The sequence below is a fragment of the Daucus carota genome, chromosome 3, assembly GCF_001625215.2.
Source record: "Daucus carota subsp. sativus chromosome 3, DH1 v3.0, whole genome shotgun sequence".
Classification (NCBI taxonomy): Eukaryota; Viridiplantae; Streptophyta; class Magnoliopsida; order Apiales; family Apiaceae; genus Daucus; species Daucus carota.
This window is the reverse complement of record NC_030383.2, coordinates 48,461,917-48,478,385: the sequence shown is the minus strand read 5'-3', so window position 1 is coordinate 48,478,385 and position 16,469 is coordinate 48,461,917. Positions and strand designations below refer to the sequence as shown.

Genomic DNA, 16,469 nt, shown 5'->3' with positions numbered 1-16,469 from the left:
GTTAAATAATGTTAATGTGGCATCTGTTTATGGGTTTTATGTAATACAAGATGACAAGTCTGTGCTAAACTGATAGCTTTTGCATTATATTGTAGTACTTTAGCTATATTTTACTGCAGCTAAGCATCCAATGACTTGGAGGATTCAAACGAGGACTAAAAGATTGAAAAGAAATTAAAATTTTAAACACTACAATAAGTAGTTTTTTGTGTTGCATGTCATACCAGCTGCAATTAAAACACTTAAATTTTTTAATTTCCCTCAGATTTTATTAATCTAACATCCAGTAACTTGTTATTGAACTTTTTAGGCTTTTTAAGCTAGTAATTCTCTAATCTTATTTTCCAACAGTCTCCACTCTTTTTAATCTGATACTTGCTAGTGTCTTCCTTCGCACTTTTTGATTATTGTTCCTTGCTGCTTTCTTCGTCACTTCTGTTTGGTTCTTTGTTCGTTGCAATTTTAGATATTAGATCTGCTGCATTGTAGTTTTCTATCTTAGATTTTAACCAATTTTTTTTTTTTTAAGAAAAAGTTGAAAAGCAGGGAACAATCATGGTTGGTCTATCCGACATTCCTTGCTTGGGAAAAATTGTGGACAGAGTGTCTGATGCCATGGTTGATCCATTGTTTCGTGGATTCGATTATATGTTTTGTTACAAGGATAGTGTTAATTTTCTCGACTCTGAAATTAGGAAACTTGGTAATCATGAAGGAAGGGTTTCCAGAAGAACTGATGCAGAAAAAAATAATGGTAAAACAATTGATATGGATGTATCGAAGTGGCAGCAAGAGGTGAAAGAAATACAGAGGAGTACCGAAGAGTTTCTGGAAAAGTACAGAAACAGATCTTCCTGGAGGTGCATTTACTGTTTGCCGATTCCTAAACCTGTCTCCCGTTTTAAACTAGGCAGGGAGGCTGTGCAGATGGCCAAGCGTGTCAGTGGACTATATGATTCTGGTAAAGGATATCTAGAGAATGATATTGCATTTCTTCCCCCTATTGAAAATGTACCAGCAAGTGATACTGAATTTAAGGAATTTAAATCCAGAAAAGATTCTTATGACAAGCTCTGGGAAGCGCTAGTATCTGAAGATGGTTCTATGATTCTTGGCATCTATGGAATGCCAGGAGTTGGTAAAACTAGAATGATGGAACAACTTTGGCAAGAAGTCAAGGAGAAGAAGATCTTTGACAAGGCAGCACGAGCAGACGTGGGCAGTGAAGAATTGAACGTGATAAAATTACAGAATCAGATTGCAGGCCATCTAGATTGCCATTTTCAGTCTCAAGATGATAAGAAGCATCGAGCTAATCAGCTGAAACATAGTTTATTAAATGGGGGCAAGATCCTCATCTTGTTAGACGATGTTTGGAGCCAGATCCCTTTAATTGAAATTATTGGAATTTCATTAGCTGAGGGTAGTAGTTCCAAGGGTTTGAAGATCCTCATGACTTCTCGAAAGAAATATGTGTGCTTGGATAACAACTGTGAGCATCCTATCGAAATCACAACCTTGACCACTGGTGAAGCATGGGATTTATTCAAGCACACAGTCGGTCCTGAGAAAATTCACGCTTTGCAGGATGAATCCCTGGTACAGGAAGTGTGTAATAAATGTCATGGTTTACCACTCCTCATCCATACAGTTGGTAAAGCACTGAAGTGCAGACCTCACAGTTTATGGAAGGATGCACTTTATCAACTTGAGAATGGAAAAGTTGAAAAAATTGCTGAAATTGATCCGCGAGTATATGTTTGTGTTAAATTGAGCATTGATAAATTAGAAGAGGATGCGAAGTCATGTCTCTTATTGTGTTCCTTGTTTCCTGAAGATGCTAACATTCATATCAGGGAGCTGATCCTGTTAGCAACAGGCTCGTTGGTCCCCGATGGAGAATCTAGAATATGTGCTATGGTTGATATTCTCAAATCATCTTGTTTGTTGCTCGACTGTCAAGAAGATCATACTATAAAACTGCATGACCTCATCAGAGACGTAGCTAGATCTGTTGCTGTCAGCGACCCAAAATATGCATTTAAAATTGTAAAGTGTTGCTCGCGGTTGCCTGATGATACTGATTATTGCACTCGGAAATTTATGCATTTACAGTTGGAGGATAGTGATCTTCATTTTCCTGGTGATCTGTGCTGCCCAGACCTGCGTAACTTGTGGCTACAATGCCTGAACAATGTCATACCAAAATTTTCAGGCAGCTTCTTAAGCAATCTAAGATTTTTATGGATCCAGGAGGGCACATCTTATTATGTAAAGCCTGAGAACTCAATTCAATGCTTGGGTAAACTCAGGACGCTTATTCTAGATGATTGTTACATGGCTGACATCAACAAGAATAATGTCAGATTTTTTCCTGAAAGCCTAGAATCTCTTTGCATTAGGAATTGTCGAATGCCATTGCTGATGAAATTACCAGACCTGAAATATCTTCGAAAGCTTGAAATAAAAACGTTATTCGGATCTGAGGTGCGAATGGTGCCAAATGCCATATCCAGTCTGCGCAGTCTAGAAGAATTGCATGTACCTCATGGAATCCAAATTCTGGATCAATCCTGTCTGGAAGAATTATTTGGTTCGGAAACAGATATGGATGGATCGGATATAAGTCTGAATGGATCCGATATATTTCTGGATGGGGCGCCCTTATTGGCTGAGATTAGTAAATTGACCAATCTGAGAAGTTTACAGATGTTCTTCTCGGATTTTGAGCATTTTCATTGTTCAGATATGTTTGTTAATTTACTTGAATATAACATATGGGTTGGAAACCAAAATAAAGCTTGGGGTACTACTGAAGATCAAAGTGTTCCATTTAAGAGATCGATTACATTGATGGGCAATCAGATAGAAGGCTTTGGAAGTCTGATCGAGAGGGCTGAACTTCTGAAATTGTATTGCACTGATATTAATGTAGGTAGCATTTACGATAGCAACAGAGAAGCATTCGCAGATTTGAGATGCATATCCATTCGTAGAAGTAGCAGCATGGAGTATCTAGCAAGAATGTCACAAGGTGAGATTCAGCATAGTTGTCAGCCATTGACATCTTTCTCAAAACTCACCAAATTACAAATATGCGAGGCCTATGAAATGAAATACCTCTTCAGCAAGTCTGTTGCTAAATGTCTGGTGCAACTGCAAGAGGTCTACATATTTGATTGTCCTTTGATGGAAGCAATCATAAAGAATGAACAAGACACGAGTAATGAAGGAGATATTATAAATTTTTTCAAGTTGAAATCATTGAAGCTATTACGATTGCCAAGACTGGAGAGCTTTTACGGGGAAGAGAAAGAAATGCAACATTCAAGTTCGACATCAATAATGGACGACTCAGCTGCCATCCCCCTGGTTCAGTCTCTGCCTCTTTTTGATGGAAGGGTACGCTTTCTTTTTCTTCTTCTTCTTGCTTTACTTCTATTATTTGTTTACTTTACTAAACTACCCCGTCCCTTCGTCCATTGAACTGAATCTTCTGTTACTTTCAGCTAGACCTGATGAATGATGTTCCTAGTAGAGTAGTATAAACTGAGTGTATCTTACAGCCTTTTTGCTAGGACAGCTCATCTATGCTTTGATATATGTATAATATCAATCACCTGCCAAATAAAATCTGTCATGCAATTACATGCTATAGGTGGCATTCCCTTTCTTGGAAGTACTGGAAGTATGTGAGTTGGAAGAAATAAGTGATATTTGGGGAAATCATTTCTGTAATGAAAATGTATCCACCTCCTTCTGCAATGTAAAGAGACTGGTGGTAGATGGATGTAATATTATAGAAACAGTGTTCCCACAAGCAATTTCAAGTAGGCTACAGAATCTGGAATGTCTAGAAGTAAACGATTGCAATAGGTTGAGAAACATGTTTCAACATTCTTGTATTACCAGAGATCTTATCAATGTCAAGACAACGTATGAAGTCAACTGCACGACGACAAGAGAGATAATTGAGGCAGGTGAACAAGATGAATTCACTAATGTCATCGTGTACCCTGAGTTGGCGTACCTAGTGCTAACTAATTTGCCAAGTCTGACCAGCTTTTGGAGTCATCAGAATGGAGAAGCTAATGCTTACAAGGTATGTTTATCACCAATTGAATTCATTTACATTTGTATTACTTACTTGCATCAAGCATCTGTGTGTGTGTGTTATAACTAATTCTTCTTGTCATTTGCATCATGCATTGTTTCTTGCAGGTTCAATTCCCCAAGTTAGTGCATTCTAATATCATGTGTGATGGAAATAATTTGGAAGATATCGGGTTGGTTTGCAATGCTTCCACTAGTCAACTCAAGTGCTTGGACTTCAGTTGTGATAAGAAGATTCAACTTTTGTGAAGAACTGCTTCTGTTATTTATCTGGGAACGTTGATATTGGGACACTGTTGCCCTTATTACCTAAATCCTGTACACTTCCGACCAACCGCTTGAAGGTGCTTAGAGCTCGCAACTCTTGATGCTCTACTCTTTTCCAATTCTCAGCTTTTGGAAGTCTACAACTCCTCCAATAACCGAGGAAGAGAAAATTGCAGAGTATCTGAAGTGAAATTGATGGAGAATCGACTTATAGTAATCAGGACGCGGAAAAAATAAATTAAGAGAGCTTAAGGGAACTGAGGACGATGATGAACAGAAACAGATTAGTCTAGATTCAAAATCCAAGTGAAGATGCTTCCTGTACATTTCATCCAACACCAACAACCACATTATTAAAGTTTCCGCGTAAATTTCCATCCTAACGTGAGTTTTTTTATGCACTGAAGAGTAATTACAGTACTTAATCGCATCACAGAATTGACGGATCTTGTCGCATGCCTCCGGGGATTTAAGAGCAGGACTGGGAGATAAATATGTCAAGTGATACACTATACACGATGACAAGCATGTGGTAATCTGTTTTTGGATTATATTTTACTCAGTTATGATAATAATAAATCTAAGCATCCAATGACTAGTTGAATTCTACATTCTAAGCACTACAAGTAGTACACACTACACATTGCATCTTATACCAGCTGCAACTAAGTCTTCACCCTCAGTTTCCTGCGTTCTGCCTTCTGTCACTCTTCATCATTGGTCTATCTGATGCCTTGTTCCGATGGTTCCTTTATGGATTCATATATAAGGGTCTTGTTAACGTTCTCAATTCCTCAGTTTCTTCTTCTGCGAAGGCCGGGAGGGTTACTGAACTCTCTGATTCTGCAGAGGATCTACTCGGTGAACGATATTGCTTATCTTCCACCAGTTGAAAATGTACCAACGGCTGATACTGTATTCCAGAACTTCCAATCAAGAAAAGATGCTTGTGCCAAGCGCTAGCAAGTGAAGGTAGTTATCTGATTCTTGCCGGGAGTTGATGGAACAAATATGGAAAGAAGCTCAAAAGAAGAAGATCTTCAACAAGGTCACGACTCACCAGGGCAGATGTGGGCAGTGAGAAGTTGGACGTGATAAAATTACAACAGAAGATTGAAGGCCATCTAGATCGCCACTTTGAAATCAAAAGCATAGAGCTAATCAACTGAAAAATAGTTCAATCAATGGAAGCAAGATCCTCGTCATATTAGACGATGTATAGAGGCGATTACTAAGGGAAATTTACTCTTAAAATTGCAACAAACAAATGGCTAACTGCTAAGTGCTAAAGTATCAACATTTTAGAGGGATGTAGTGATCAAGTGATGTAAAGTGTAGACTATCAAGTACTCTGTAACATGTACTATGTAGTAATGTACAGTTTGTTTGGATAAATTTGAACTATTATTTATGACTTATAGAATCATATCTTACTCTTGATATTGATAATTTCTGTGCATATTGGTTAGCCAAACCTTTCTTCATTACTAAAACATTTTCTGGTTTCGAGATGAGCATAATTACAAGCTTTCGGATCTTAACTCTAGTTCTATCAAGGAACTCAAAATCGAAATGGAACCTGATAGGTATTTGGTGGAATCAGATTGTTGGAATTTACCGGTGACAAGTCTATACTTGAAATGTCAAAGACTATATAGCAAGATACCAGAACCTTGTGCGACTTGCTTGCCGGCATTAAGAACCTTAAGTCTTGATCTATGGAATTTGGAGTCGTTTTCATTCAATATGCCTGGTTTAACGAGTCTGCGTCTGTGGCGCTGCTACTTGCCAGAGACGGTCTGGAATCACGGCTTTAGAGAGTCTAGGGATAAGAGATGTGGAACTTCCCGAGAACATGAGCGACATATTTGCTGCACTAGTCGGTCTAGAGAATCTTACATTTTATTTGTCGCGGGGGAATGTAAAGGATTTTCTCATGAATTGTCCTCGGTTGATCAACCTAGAGATCGAGACCGTATTATGATTGTAAAATAGAAAATGGTCTTTTCCTAAGAGTTATGAGTTATGAAGCCTAATGCATGTTCATCATATGTTAGACTTGAGTCTGCCATACTCAGATAAGAAGTTAAATTCTGAGATTATGGCACGACTCATATCACAATCTCTCTGTTTATTTGTTATAAAAATAAATTCATCTTAAGAAATAAGGTGAATTTCGATTAGAATTTAACTCTTGCTGATTTCTATGGTTTCACACACCCGCTAACAACTATCAATCATATATATCTGACAAGAAAAAAAACTATCAGTCCTATCACTAATCAACCACCTACCTAAATTTAGAAGCCTTATATCATCATATCATCTCTGGATCTGTGATCAGCTCTCTGTTTCTTCTGTTAGTGGGCCGTTTCTCTGAATAGAGACAAGCTTGCCGAGGTATACTATACTAAGGTAGTCCAGCACAACTCATGCGAAGGCACCACGTGGCATCCCGAATTGTGTTGCACGTAGCCATGTACATGACTCTTCTTCATCCTCCAGACACCTGTAGAATGGAGTCAAAAATAGCATGTTATAATCACTTTCTACAGGCTACCATACAAGTACTTGTATACACTGATACACACCCACTTTTACGAAGTTTTATACTTGTCAGCTATCACTGTTTCACTGTGTGTGTTTGCATATCTATAGAGAGAAACATTTGAGTAGGCCATCGCCATGGATGAGAAGGCAAGTGGTAAGGATGGACTCAGCACTTCTGTATATCGAAAGGACCAGCCGTGGAAAGAATTGGAAGAGAAAGTGGGCAAGGAGAGAGTCAATGAAGAGAAGAAGAAAGTAGGAAAGAACATTGCAGGGGATGAGGAAGACAAGATTATCGAAAAACAAAACCAGGGTACGAAAGGGCTTCCACATGAACAGGTTCCTCAGCCTGATGAGTTCTCCACAAAAGGCCTTGAGAATCTCTGAACCCTATTTTACAGTTTCTGTATTGTATAAGTGTCATGCTTTGTCTTGTGAGTATTTTCTATGTTCCGTAAAAAGTTGGTAAATTTTCTCATGATTAATACTGATCTCTTGCACAACTATTAGATTAGCATATACCTAGACAGCCAAGGCATCTCTCTGTAATTCATATAACCTTGTGTACAGTCCATTCCGGCGCATAAGCTCCAAGTGGTCTCCCATCTGCACATAGTGATAGACGAGTTACTAATTTACTATCTCTGCAATCATGCATGTTGTTTTAGACAGTGGCATTATATTTTCTACCAGACGATGCTTTGTCCTATGTTTTGGTCAGGGTTAGAGCGATATCTAAAAGTAGAAAGAGTAACCTCAACTACTCGACCGCCATCCATGACAACAATTCTGTTGGCTGCTCTTATGGTGGACAACCTGACACAGGTCAACGTACAAAGTCAGCTTAACATCTGACTACAAGAACTAGTATTACAGGAAAACTGACCGATGGGCAATGATAATCGTTGTTCTCATTGATTTTGTGTCATTTCTTAGACCTTGGAGAATTCCCTACAGAAAACACAGATTAAGAGTTCATCAGCAGTACCCAGCGTAATTTCTCACCTCCTACACCCTACACCCCCAAGAAATAACGGACACACACTACAATGGAATTTTAAGTGGTACTACTCGCTAAACTAGTTACCTTAATATGGTATTCACTTTCTGCATCCAGAGCACTGGTAGCTTCATCAAGAACTAGAATAGCAGGTTCTCTAACAATGGCCCTTGCAATGGCAATTCTCTGTTTCTGACCACCGCTAAGAAGCTCATCGTCAACAATGGTTCCATAACCGTTTGGAAGGGATGAGATGAATTCATGAGCAAAGGCCTTCTTTGCTGCCCGTTCTACATCTTCACGCTTTATATCTTTGGAGCATCCATACATTATGTTTCCCTTGATATCCATATGAAAAAGATGAGGTTCCTGTTCATAATAAAATCTTTATTGTAACACTTTCGTACTGAGCCTGAAGCATGTCTTGCAGATTAATATGTCAGACCTGCCCAACATAACCAATATTTTCTCTCAGCCACCTGACATCCAATCCCTTAAGAGGTATGTTATCGATCAAAATCTGCAGGCAGATTTAAGTTATGTTCATAAGCTTCAAACAGAGAGTTTAGAAGCTGCAATTTGGTGCGGAAAATTGAGGAGCGGTTCTACTCTACAAGTAACGTATAGAACTATAGAAAAGAAAGGAACAAACAAGGTTGAAGGATAACCTCAAATGTAATAACACTTTAGCTACTTTTATGTTTTAACACTGTTTTTATCCCAACTTTTTCTGTCAGTCAATCTGGTCATCACCAGACATTGATAATGATGGATACCATTATGAGTTATGAAGGCAATCCATTTAAATAAGGTCCAAGTAATCTGATGGTAACAATAAGATGTGGAGCTTATTGAGTACAAACATTAGTCAACCACACTGAAGTAATCTATACAGATACAATACTAATGAACTCCAGAAAACTTATGAACAACATGTTTTAATGTCTTAAATTGCTCTATACTCGGATGAAAACTTGTATTCAGTAGCCTCAGACACATACCTTGCTTTTAGCATTGAGTAAATTTTTTGAGAGATTGTAAAAACTCTTGATCATTCTTTTCTTGTGACAAGTTGAGCAAGTAAAAGTGGACATCATAGTACAACTTAGTTATAGCATACCTGACCTGCAGATGGCTCGTAGAGACGAAGCAAGAGATTGACTAATGTGCTTTTCCCACTACCACTTAGACCCACCTAAAGAGATAATTCAAGAAAACAACTTTTTAATCGAGCTCTTTCAACCAGCAAAAATGGTGATTGATAACAAAATTTTCAAATATTCCTTACGATCGCAAGTACTTCATTAGGATGTACATATATGTTTACATGTTCTAGAACTGGGTGTACCTGCTCAAAAGTCAAAGACAAAGATGAACGGTAGCAACATTAAGTATATTTTATAATTGAATCTAATAAACAATTCCTGGCAAAAGCTAATTTCTACTATATAGTTTCATTAGCTAAAGTTGTAGAAAAGAAAAGGTCATATAACACTATGGAGGTAAGTACAATCCTGCGAATGAACTATTTTTAGCTTCCAAAGATAGACTTCAGAAATAAATATTTGATAAAGTGTGCTTCAAAAAGCATGCCATGATGACAAAATTGACATTGATTTTGGAGAGCACAAACATATGCAGAGAAGCCTAAAATGTATATGAATGGGATGACCTCACTAGTTCCTATAACAATATCCACATATTCAAGTATAAAAGAAGTACTGATACCTTTGAAGGATAGTAGAAGGACACGTTCACAAACTCGATATGTCCCATCAGCTTCTTCAATTTTAATCCTGAGAGGGTGAAATAAGTGAGAGAATTTATACGGCGCTGTTCTGCAAGATCCAAAGTATTCCCCGAAATATTGAGACGAACTTTTCCTTAAAAATAATATTGTTCAACTTCAATGGTTGTTCAACGTGCACTAAAGAAGGCAGGTCATAGAATTTGAATGACACAGATAAGACTGCCACCGCCTTGTCTAGTTTGACTACAGTATTTCTCCACCAATATTAAAGTTGTTACCTTTTGCAAGAAACTGGTTACTAGGCAAGAGATCAATAAGCTGAAATACTTTTTCACTTGCCCCAGTAGACTGCAACAATGAAGATATATTGTTTTGTACCCTCCAAGCTGCATAAACCAACCACTCACAGTACAATACATATTTTGTGAGTTGCTCAGGAGTAGCATGACCAGTCATAATGGACAATCCTCCTAATAGGATAGCCAAAACCTATATGAATGGTTAAAGATATAGTAGATGTTAGATAACTTATGTATAGATTCTTATTCCAAGGTTCATAATGTATCGAGCATCATTACAAATTTTACCTGTGTAAAGCGATAAAGAGAGTTAAAACTTAAATTCCAAATTCCGTCAGCAGCACTTTCTCGCAAGCTTATAGAAGCTAGTCTGTCCAGCCACAGTTTGTATCTGCATACATATATATATATGTGTGTGCAGACAACTTTATAAGTAAGTGTATTTCTACAGGAATTTGGTACACTGGATCACTTACTACAGATGTAAAATACATATTAAATAGGGGGTGTTAGGTAATATTATTGCCTTCCAATCTCGTGTCTTTCCATTCCAAATGCACGAACAGTTCTTATCAAAGAAATTGTTTCATGTGAAACCTAGTGATGAAAATGAAAAAAATTAAAATGAAAAAAAAAAACCTTAAAAACAGCAAATAGAATAACTTAAATGTTGATAATTTGTCTGGTTTCTGTGTTTACCTCGTTAGAGCTAGCAGTGAAATCTTGAGTAACCTTAGCTGCTTCCTTTCTGTACCTAAACAATAGAAGTTGAATACCACTATCAATCTTATGCTCAAATAAGAGGTCTGTATGGCCTTATAATTATGAACAGTAAAATAAAAAGTCACCACAGATTCAGAAATTTAGAACAGTGCAAAGCAAGGAGATTTTGTGATCATGCTTCACCATGTTGTTGCTGCCCTAAGACCATCACAAAATCTTTGAAAAATCTTTACTTTGTAATATTATACTAGAGTTTTATTAATTACTATCAACAAAGGTAATAACTAATAAGTCCCCCTCGCTTTTATAAATACAGACAACAGCAGGAAGAAAATAAACCAATTTCTTAACTTGTGATAGTAAACTTTACATAGAGGAGAACAAGAGGGGTTAAAACTGTAAGTCCCTACTTCCTGTCTTCCCACTTCAAAAAAGATAAGCTAAAAGTTCAGTTGCAAATCAATCTGAGTTCTCAATTCAGTTCCCAGGATGATACAACAAATTGTAGTGGATACATACAATATATGACTGTAATATTCACTTGCTATTAAATTTTGCACGTCTTTAGTGGAAGAGAGAGTGAATACCAATGGCAGCAACTAGTACTTCACTAGTTGCCAATCGCAGTCAGACGCAAATACCCAACACAGACAAGTGAGACACATGAGATGGAGCAACGCCCAACCAATTCGTTTTATATGCTTATTCACAATTCACGTACACTTCTGCCTTAATATTACCATCTGTAAAGCAAGCAGGTTACTCAAGGCAACAAAAGTATGCAGTATGCTTACTGTCCATAAATCAAAAAGATTGCAGATAGAAAAGAACATATCATCAAAGCCGACAATGCAAGAGGCCAGGATAGGATCAAGAGATTGGTCAATGCACCCATGCCCTGCATATGAGAATTCAGTAATTAACAGGATCAAGAACACGGCGAAATCAATAAAAGATGAAAAATCTAAATTTAGAGGATTGACCTGGATAGAATAGCGTAAAATCATGTGTACATCATTTCCAATTACATGAGACAACCGTTGACAATCTGGCCCAAGCCTGCTTGTCAAACTACCAACTGTTTCTTTGTCGAAGAATAATATATCCTACAACAGGACACATCCAACAAAAATGTGTATAGAAAAAGCATCTGAAAGATCTAAATGTCAATAAAATTTACATAGGCCCATATTAAGAGATAAACCAACCTGAAATACAAGAGTTGAGTATAAAGCTTCCCTTAGACGCCTGAGCTGTTAAAAGATATATGAATACACTTTCCTGGTGGGTAGAGCGTAGATTAAAAAGGCTAAATTCAAATGATCTATGTCATTCCTTAGCCAGAACAGAATAATATAATTATTTTTTTGCTAACTCAGAACAGAATAATATATTTGCATATAACATACTACACTTAGCAGGTTGAATACTGTTATGCTGAAGGCATATGTTTAACTGCTCATCTGTATCAGTACCAATAATTTTGCTGCTGTCTTCACAAGTCTCTAGGTACAAATATGTGCAACCAGTTGGTGACATCTAAAGGAATCTAAAGTTGATCTCTTATATGCGAATAAAAAGAATGGAACATACGTAAACCACTGAAAGTCAAAAAATAGGTTATCAAAAAATAAGAGATCTGCTGTGCTAGTGAAGACCAGAAATTGGTGTCAGAGGTAGTTCAGTTTGCTAGCAAGTGAAGAATTGCTAACTTAGATTAATAATAACATTGTCACTCCATATTATTTGTAAGAAAGAAGTGTATAAAATCATACATCAGCTTATCCAAGCTAATTTCATGTATATATTTTCTTTTCATTTGTAATGCATGTCTTAACCATCATATACTCAACATTATCAAAACACCAACTGAATGCAATTCTAGTAACTAACTGATGTAAGATTATTTCATTATCTATTTCTGAGGTCAATAATTATCCTTAATTTGAGTCGTGAACAAAGATATTCAATTAATTAGCATTAATATAATATGGTAGTTTAATTCTGCAGTAGTCAAATACTAGAACAAGGACTCTAAAATATCTGAAGCTGGAGAGGACTTACCAGGTTCATGTTCACAGTTGCAAAGCAGCCACTTCGCAAGCCACTGGAAGTCAAATATAGATCATCAGACACTTCATCAGTTAGTATTTAAAAGAACATGGAGATTAACCTATTCACAGTGGAGAGTTGAGACGGGGCTTTTTGATGCCTAAATTGAACTGAATCATCAAATGCTTAAAGAACTTGCCAAACACCAACAGCTTTACCGTTTCTAACATTACTTCCAGATTTACGTGACTTTAAGTTATACATTTCAACACCCTAGTCTGTGTGCGTGGATATGAGACATATGGCAGATGCAATACCCTTTCATCAACATAGGAGGTACGAATTTCTTTAAACTTTAAACTGCATTAAGTACAAGGTCCTATATTGGTTGTACAACACATCATAAAAGTAAATAGTAATGTGGTACCTTTCTATCAGACGCAAGCAGTACAAACAACTTAAATTATATTTTGAGGGATATACTACGTCACCCCGACTCTTCATTTTGCCTCAAGTACCCGTGTCGGACACTCAACACTCGGACACAGGTATGGACACTCCGACACTTATTTTAGGCCAAAAACATATAAAATCTTCAAAATATTGCCGTGTCCAACACTCGGACATGTATCCAGTTTGGACACTTTCAGCCGAGTCTGGGTAACATAGGGTATACTATATACACAGATTCTGAGGACTATGAATCTAGATACTACTCTGATCCAAATTACTATGTAAACCCCCAAAGAAAAGGTTTCACCCTAATGCTAAGTGGTACACACTTACAGATACTAAAGCTTGAACATCCTCCCACAATGAAGGAACCAGCAGTTTAGGACTTTTACAGTAGAGATTGACAATGAAATTATGTTGTCTGACTATTTTATTAACAGGTCTATATGATGTACATCTGGTATGCGACAACATGCATGTAACTGTCAAAAGAATTATAAATGAACTATACAAAACAAGGTTTGACCTGAATACTCCTGAAGCGATACACAACAAAGCCAAGAGATGTGCATTTTTTAAGAAGACGGAGGCTTTACCGCTCTCAGCTGAGAAGATGGATGTTGCCAATAGATTTGGTATTGAGATTTCCAAAAGCTGCAGTGTAAAAAGTTCACATGTATAAATGGGTAAACGGTACAGCCAGTAGGACAGAAATTCCCACGAATTTGCTATAAATCTGTAGCATCATATACATTAAATCCCAATTTCCTGCACATACAATTTTCATGAGACTCTGAGGTCTGCATACAACAACCTATATTTTGTATCCAAATCTTTTGCTTCCTTCTTCCTAAGCAAAATATTCTAAACATAATCACACGGTGAAATAAAGAATTTGTTCTCCATATCTGTAATTTGTTTCAAGGTGATACATTTTCTAATGAAGTGAATTATGCTACCTTTCATTCATATTAAGGTCTATAAATTTCATGTTTATTGATCCCCGAAATCTTAATAACAGTTTTATATAATCATCCAACCCACCAAAATTTAGCATAATTCCCTTATCACAATCAACCACAGAACCACACGGAACAAACAATAGCAAAAAAACTATAATCAACATAACAAACGAAGAAATTCAGATAATAAACACACCGCAGCAATAACTAGAGAACCAAATGCAGTAAACACAATCCACTTATCATCTACCACCAATCCCCACATTCTTCGTAAAAAATCCCAGACAGTAATCTCCTTAGTTGTAGAACCAATACTCTCAACTTGCTTAAATTCATTCAAATTCCACCAGCTTCCACCAGGCAATGCTGATTGCACACAACCCAGCCAATTCTTTAAGACAGTTACAAACTCAACATCATTTTCTTCCTTGTCCTCGTTTCTTTGTGTGCTCTGATTGGATGAGTAGCTTAAAGCAACCAACTTTGAACTGAGGAAACAGTTGTGTTTGGTACTTAGGATTGTTGATGGAGACTGAAACTTGGTGTTGGTTGTGGGGATGAAAATGTTTGAGGATTGTGTATGTGTGTGGTGATAGATAGGGTGAGTAGTGGGTTTTAGAGTGAGAAGAGATGATGCCATGGAGTACGGGTCCTTTGACTCTCCTATCTCCAGTTTCTATTTATGTAGAGAGTATTACAGAACATGAGTTGCTCATGACAGAGAATTGTGTGGGTTTGGAGTTGGGAAACACTCGGTTAAACTTACGGCTTGGCCCTGGAGTCACTGCTTTCTTTCGGGAGTTGATAAGAGTTTGCCCGCCGTTTCGGCTGCTTAAAAATGCTTCTTTCATTAAAATAAAGAAATGAATTAAAAATTAGGATCATTTATAATTGATTAAAGTGTTTAGAAATCTTAGAAAAAAAAGCTAACATTTGTAACTTTTAAAAAATGATTCTGCTTTTTTACACAAATGAGTTAAGAAAAGTACAAGCCAGCTTTTTTGAAAAAGAAGTGCTTCTTGCCAAACAGCCCCATATTTTAGGTGACAACTTGATTTTATTTATATTTTTATTACTTTTAATAAATTTAGAAATTCCAAATTCCTAATTTTTCTGTCAAAAAAGAAATTCCAAGTTTTCAGAAAAATGGCAAAACTTTGGCTCCGCGTATCATTAACGGGAGTAATAGAAACTGAGTAAAAATGAGTTACAAATCCTCGAAAAGTTGACTAAACTTTGGCTGCTCTTTTCAAAAGTGTGGCCGTCATTAAGTGATATTTAACGAAGCGGAGCCAAAATTTACTTTTACTTTATTTAAAAATAAAATATATATATCAATTTTTAGAAATAAATAGACTAATTCAAAAAAATAAGGTAAGATAAACCGGACACAAAAGTATAAATCAGTTACATTAACTCTGTTTTAACAAAAAACTCGTTTAAGATTGCAAAAAAATGCAAGTGTTTAGACCAAAGTTAATGGCTATAAGTTATAATTAACTATTATTTTTTATAATTTGTATTCTTCAAATTAATATAAAAAAATTTATGTATGATATTTTGAGAAATTATTCGAATCTTTTGAATCATTTTAAATGTTAAAATATTTTTTAATACCATCATTTTTATATATGTTTTATTTTAAACAGATGATTTAGAATCTCAACAATCTGAATTTTTTTTAAAAAAAACTAATTATAGATAAAATTACGTATTTAATACACATACTGATTATTTCGATCGAATTTTTATAAAAACCGAAAACAATATATTTTAGATAGTAAAATTAGAGTTGCATATCATACTTTTGCAACTAAACACAAGAAAATATATTTTTAAGAGTTAATTTATATAAATCATATATTAGAAAAATTAAAAAAATTTGTACTTTCAGAAAAATTAAATTATGTACTTTGCAAAGGTTCGTTTTGCATATGGACTTTTTATGTAATAAATATTAAATTACTTAAACTTTCAATATATTTGAATACTTATATATTATGATTATTTTTAATTATGAAAACTATGATATAAATAGTTTTAATAAATAAATTTGAATTGTAATACTAGCATTAATTATAGAATCTAATTAATTTTATAAATATTTTAAATATGTACAATTATATCATAAAATTTGGTTATCTTTAACTTTAAAATATATTTTAATCTTATAGTAACATATAACTTTTTATCCAAAATAAAATATCATTCCAAGCAAAAATCACAACGGGCACAAACATGTAGAGAGGGTGTAAAATCATAATTCTAGTAATTTAATTTCCTTATAATTCCACTAATTT

At 35.8% G+C, this 16,469-nt stretch overlaps 2 protein-coding genes across 5 annotated transcripts; one reads left to right on the top strand and one right to left on the bottom strand.

Moving 5' to 3' along the window:
• Window positions 1-258: 258 nt before the first annotated feature.
• On the top strand, window positions 259-5,820 carry LOC108213628 (probable disease resistance protein At4g27220). Its single transcript, XM_017385432.2, has 3 exons — window positions 259-3,402; window positions 3,659-4,102; window positions 4,222-5,820. Exons 1-3 carry the CDS (start codon window positions 556-558, stop codon window positions 4,360-4,362), a joined length of 3,432 nt encoding a protein of 1,143 aa, XP_017240921.1. The 5' UTR covers window positions 259-555; the 3' UTR covers window positions 4,363-5,820.
• Window positions 5,821-6,494: 674 nt separating this feature from the next.
• LOC108212600 (ABC transporter B family member 26, chloroplastic) lies at window positions 6,495-14,975 on the bottom strand. 4 transcript variants are annotated; one of them, XR_010289908.1, is made up of 19 exons: window positions 14,366-14,975; window positions 13,734-13,861; window positions 12,767-12,809; window positions 11,911-11,955; window positions 11,686-11,808; window positions 11,497-11,600; window positions 10,679-10,733; window positions 10,506-10,576; window positions 10,268-10,370; window positions 9,959-10,169; window positions 9,659-9,813; window positions 9,219-9,278; window positions 9,051-9,125; window positions 8,376-8,450; window positions 8,018-8,299; window positions 7,817-7,881; window positions 7,621-7,746; window positions 7,453-7,536; window positions 6,495-6,889 (listed from the first exon to the last, which is right to left on the bottom strand). XR_010289908.1 is itself a non-coding variant. In XM_064089222.1 (19 exons), exons 1-18 carry the CDS (start codon window positions 14,807-14,809, stop codon window positions 7,453-7,455), a joined length of 2,184 nt encoding a protein of 727 aa, XP_063945292.1. In that variant the 5' UTR covers window positions 14,810-14,974; the 3' UTR covers window positions 6,495-6,889. The 4 variants fall into 4 exon arrangements, 3 of the variants coding, with proteins under 3 accessions (XP_063945292.1, XP_063945293.1, XP_063945294.1); XM_064089222.1 differs by having other exon boundaries at window positions 7,686-7,746; window positions 14,366-14,974; XM_064089223.1 differs by having other exon boundaries at window positions 7,686-7,746; window positions 9,659-9,768; window positions 14,366-14,974.
• Window positions 14,976-16,469: the final 1,494 nt, after the last annotated feature.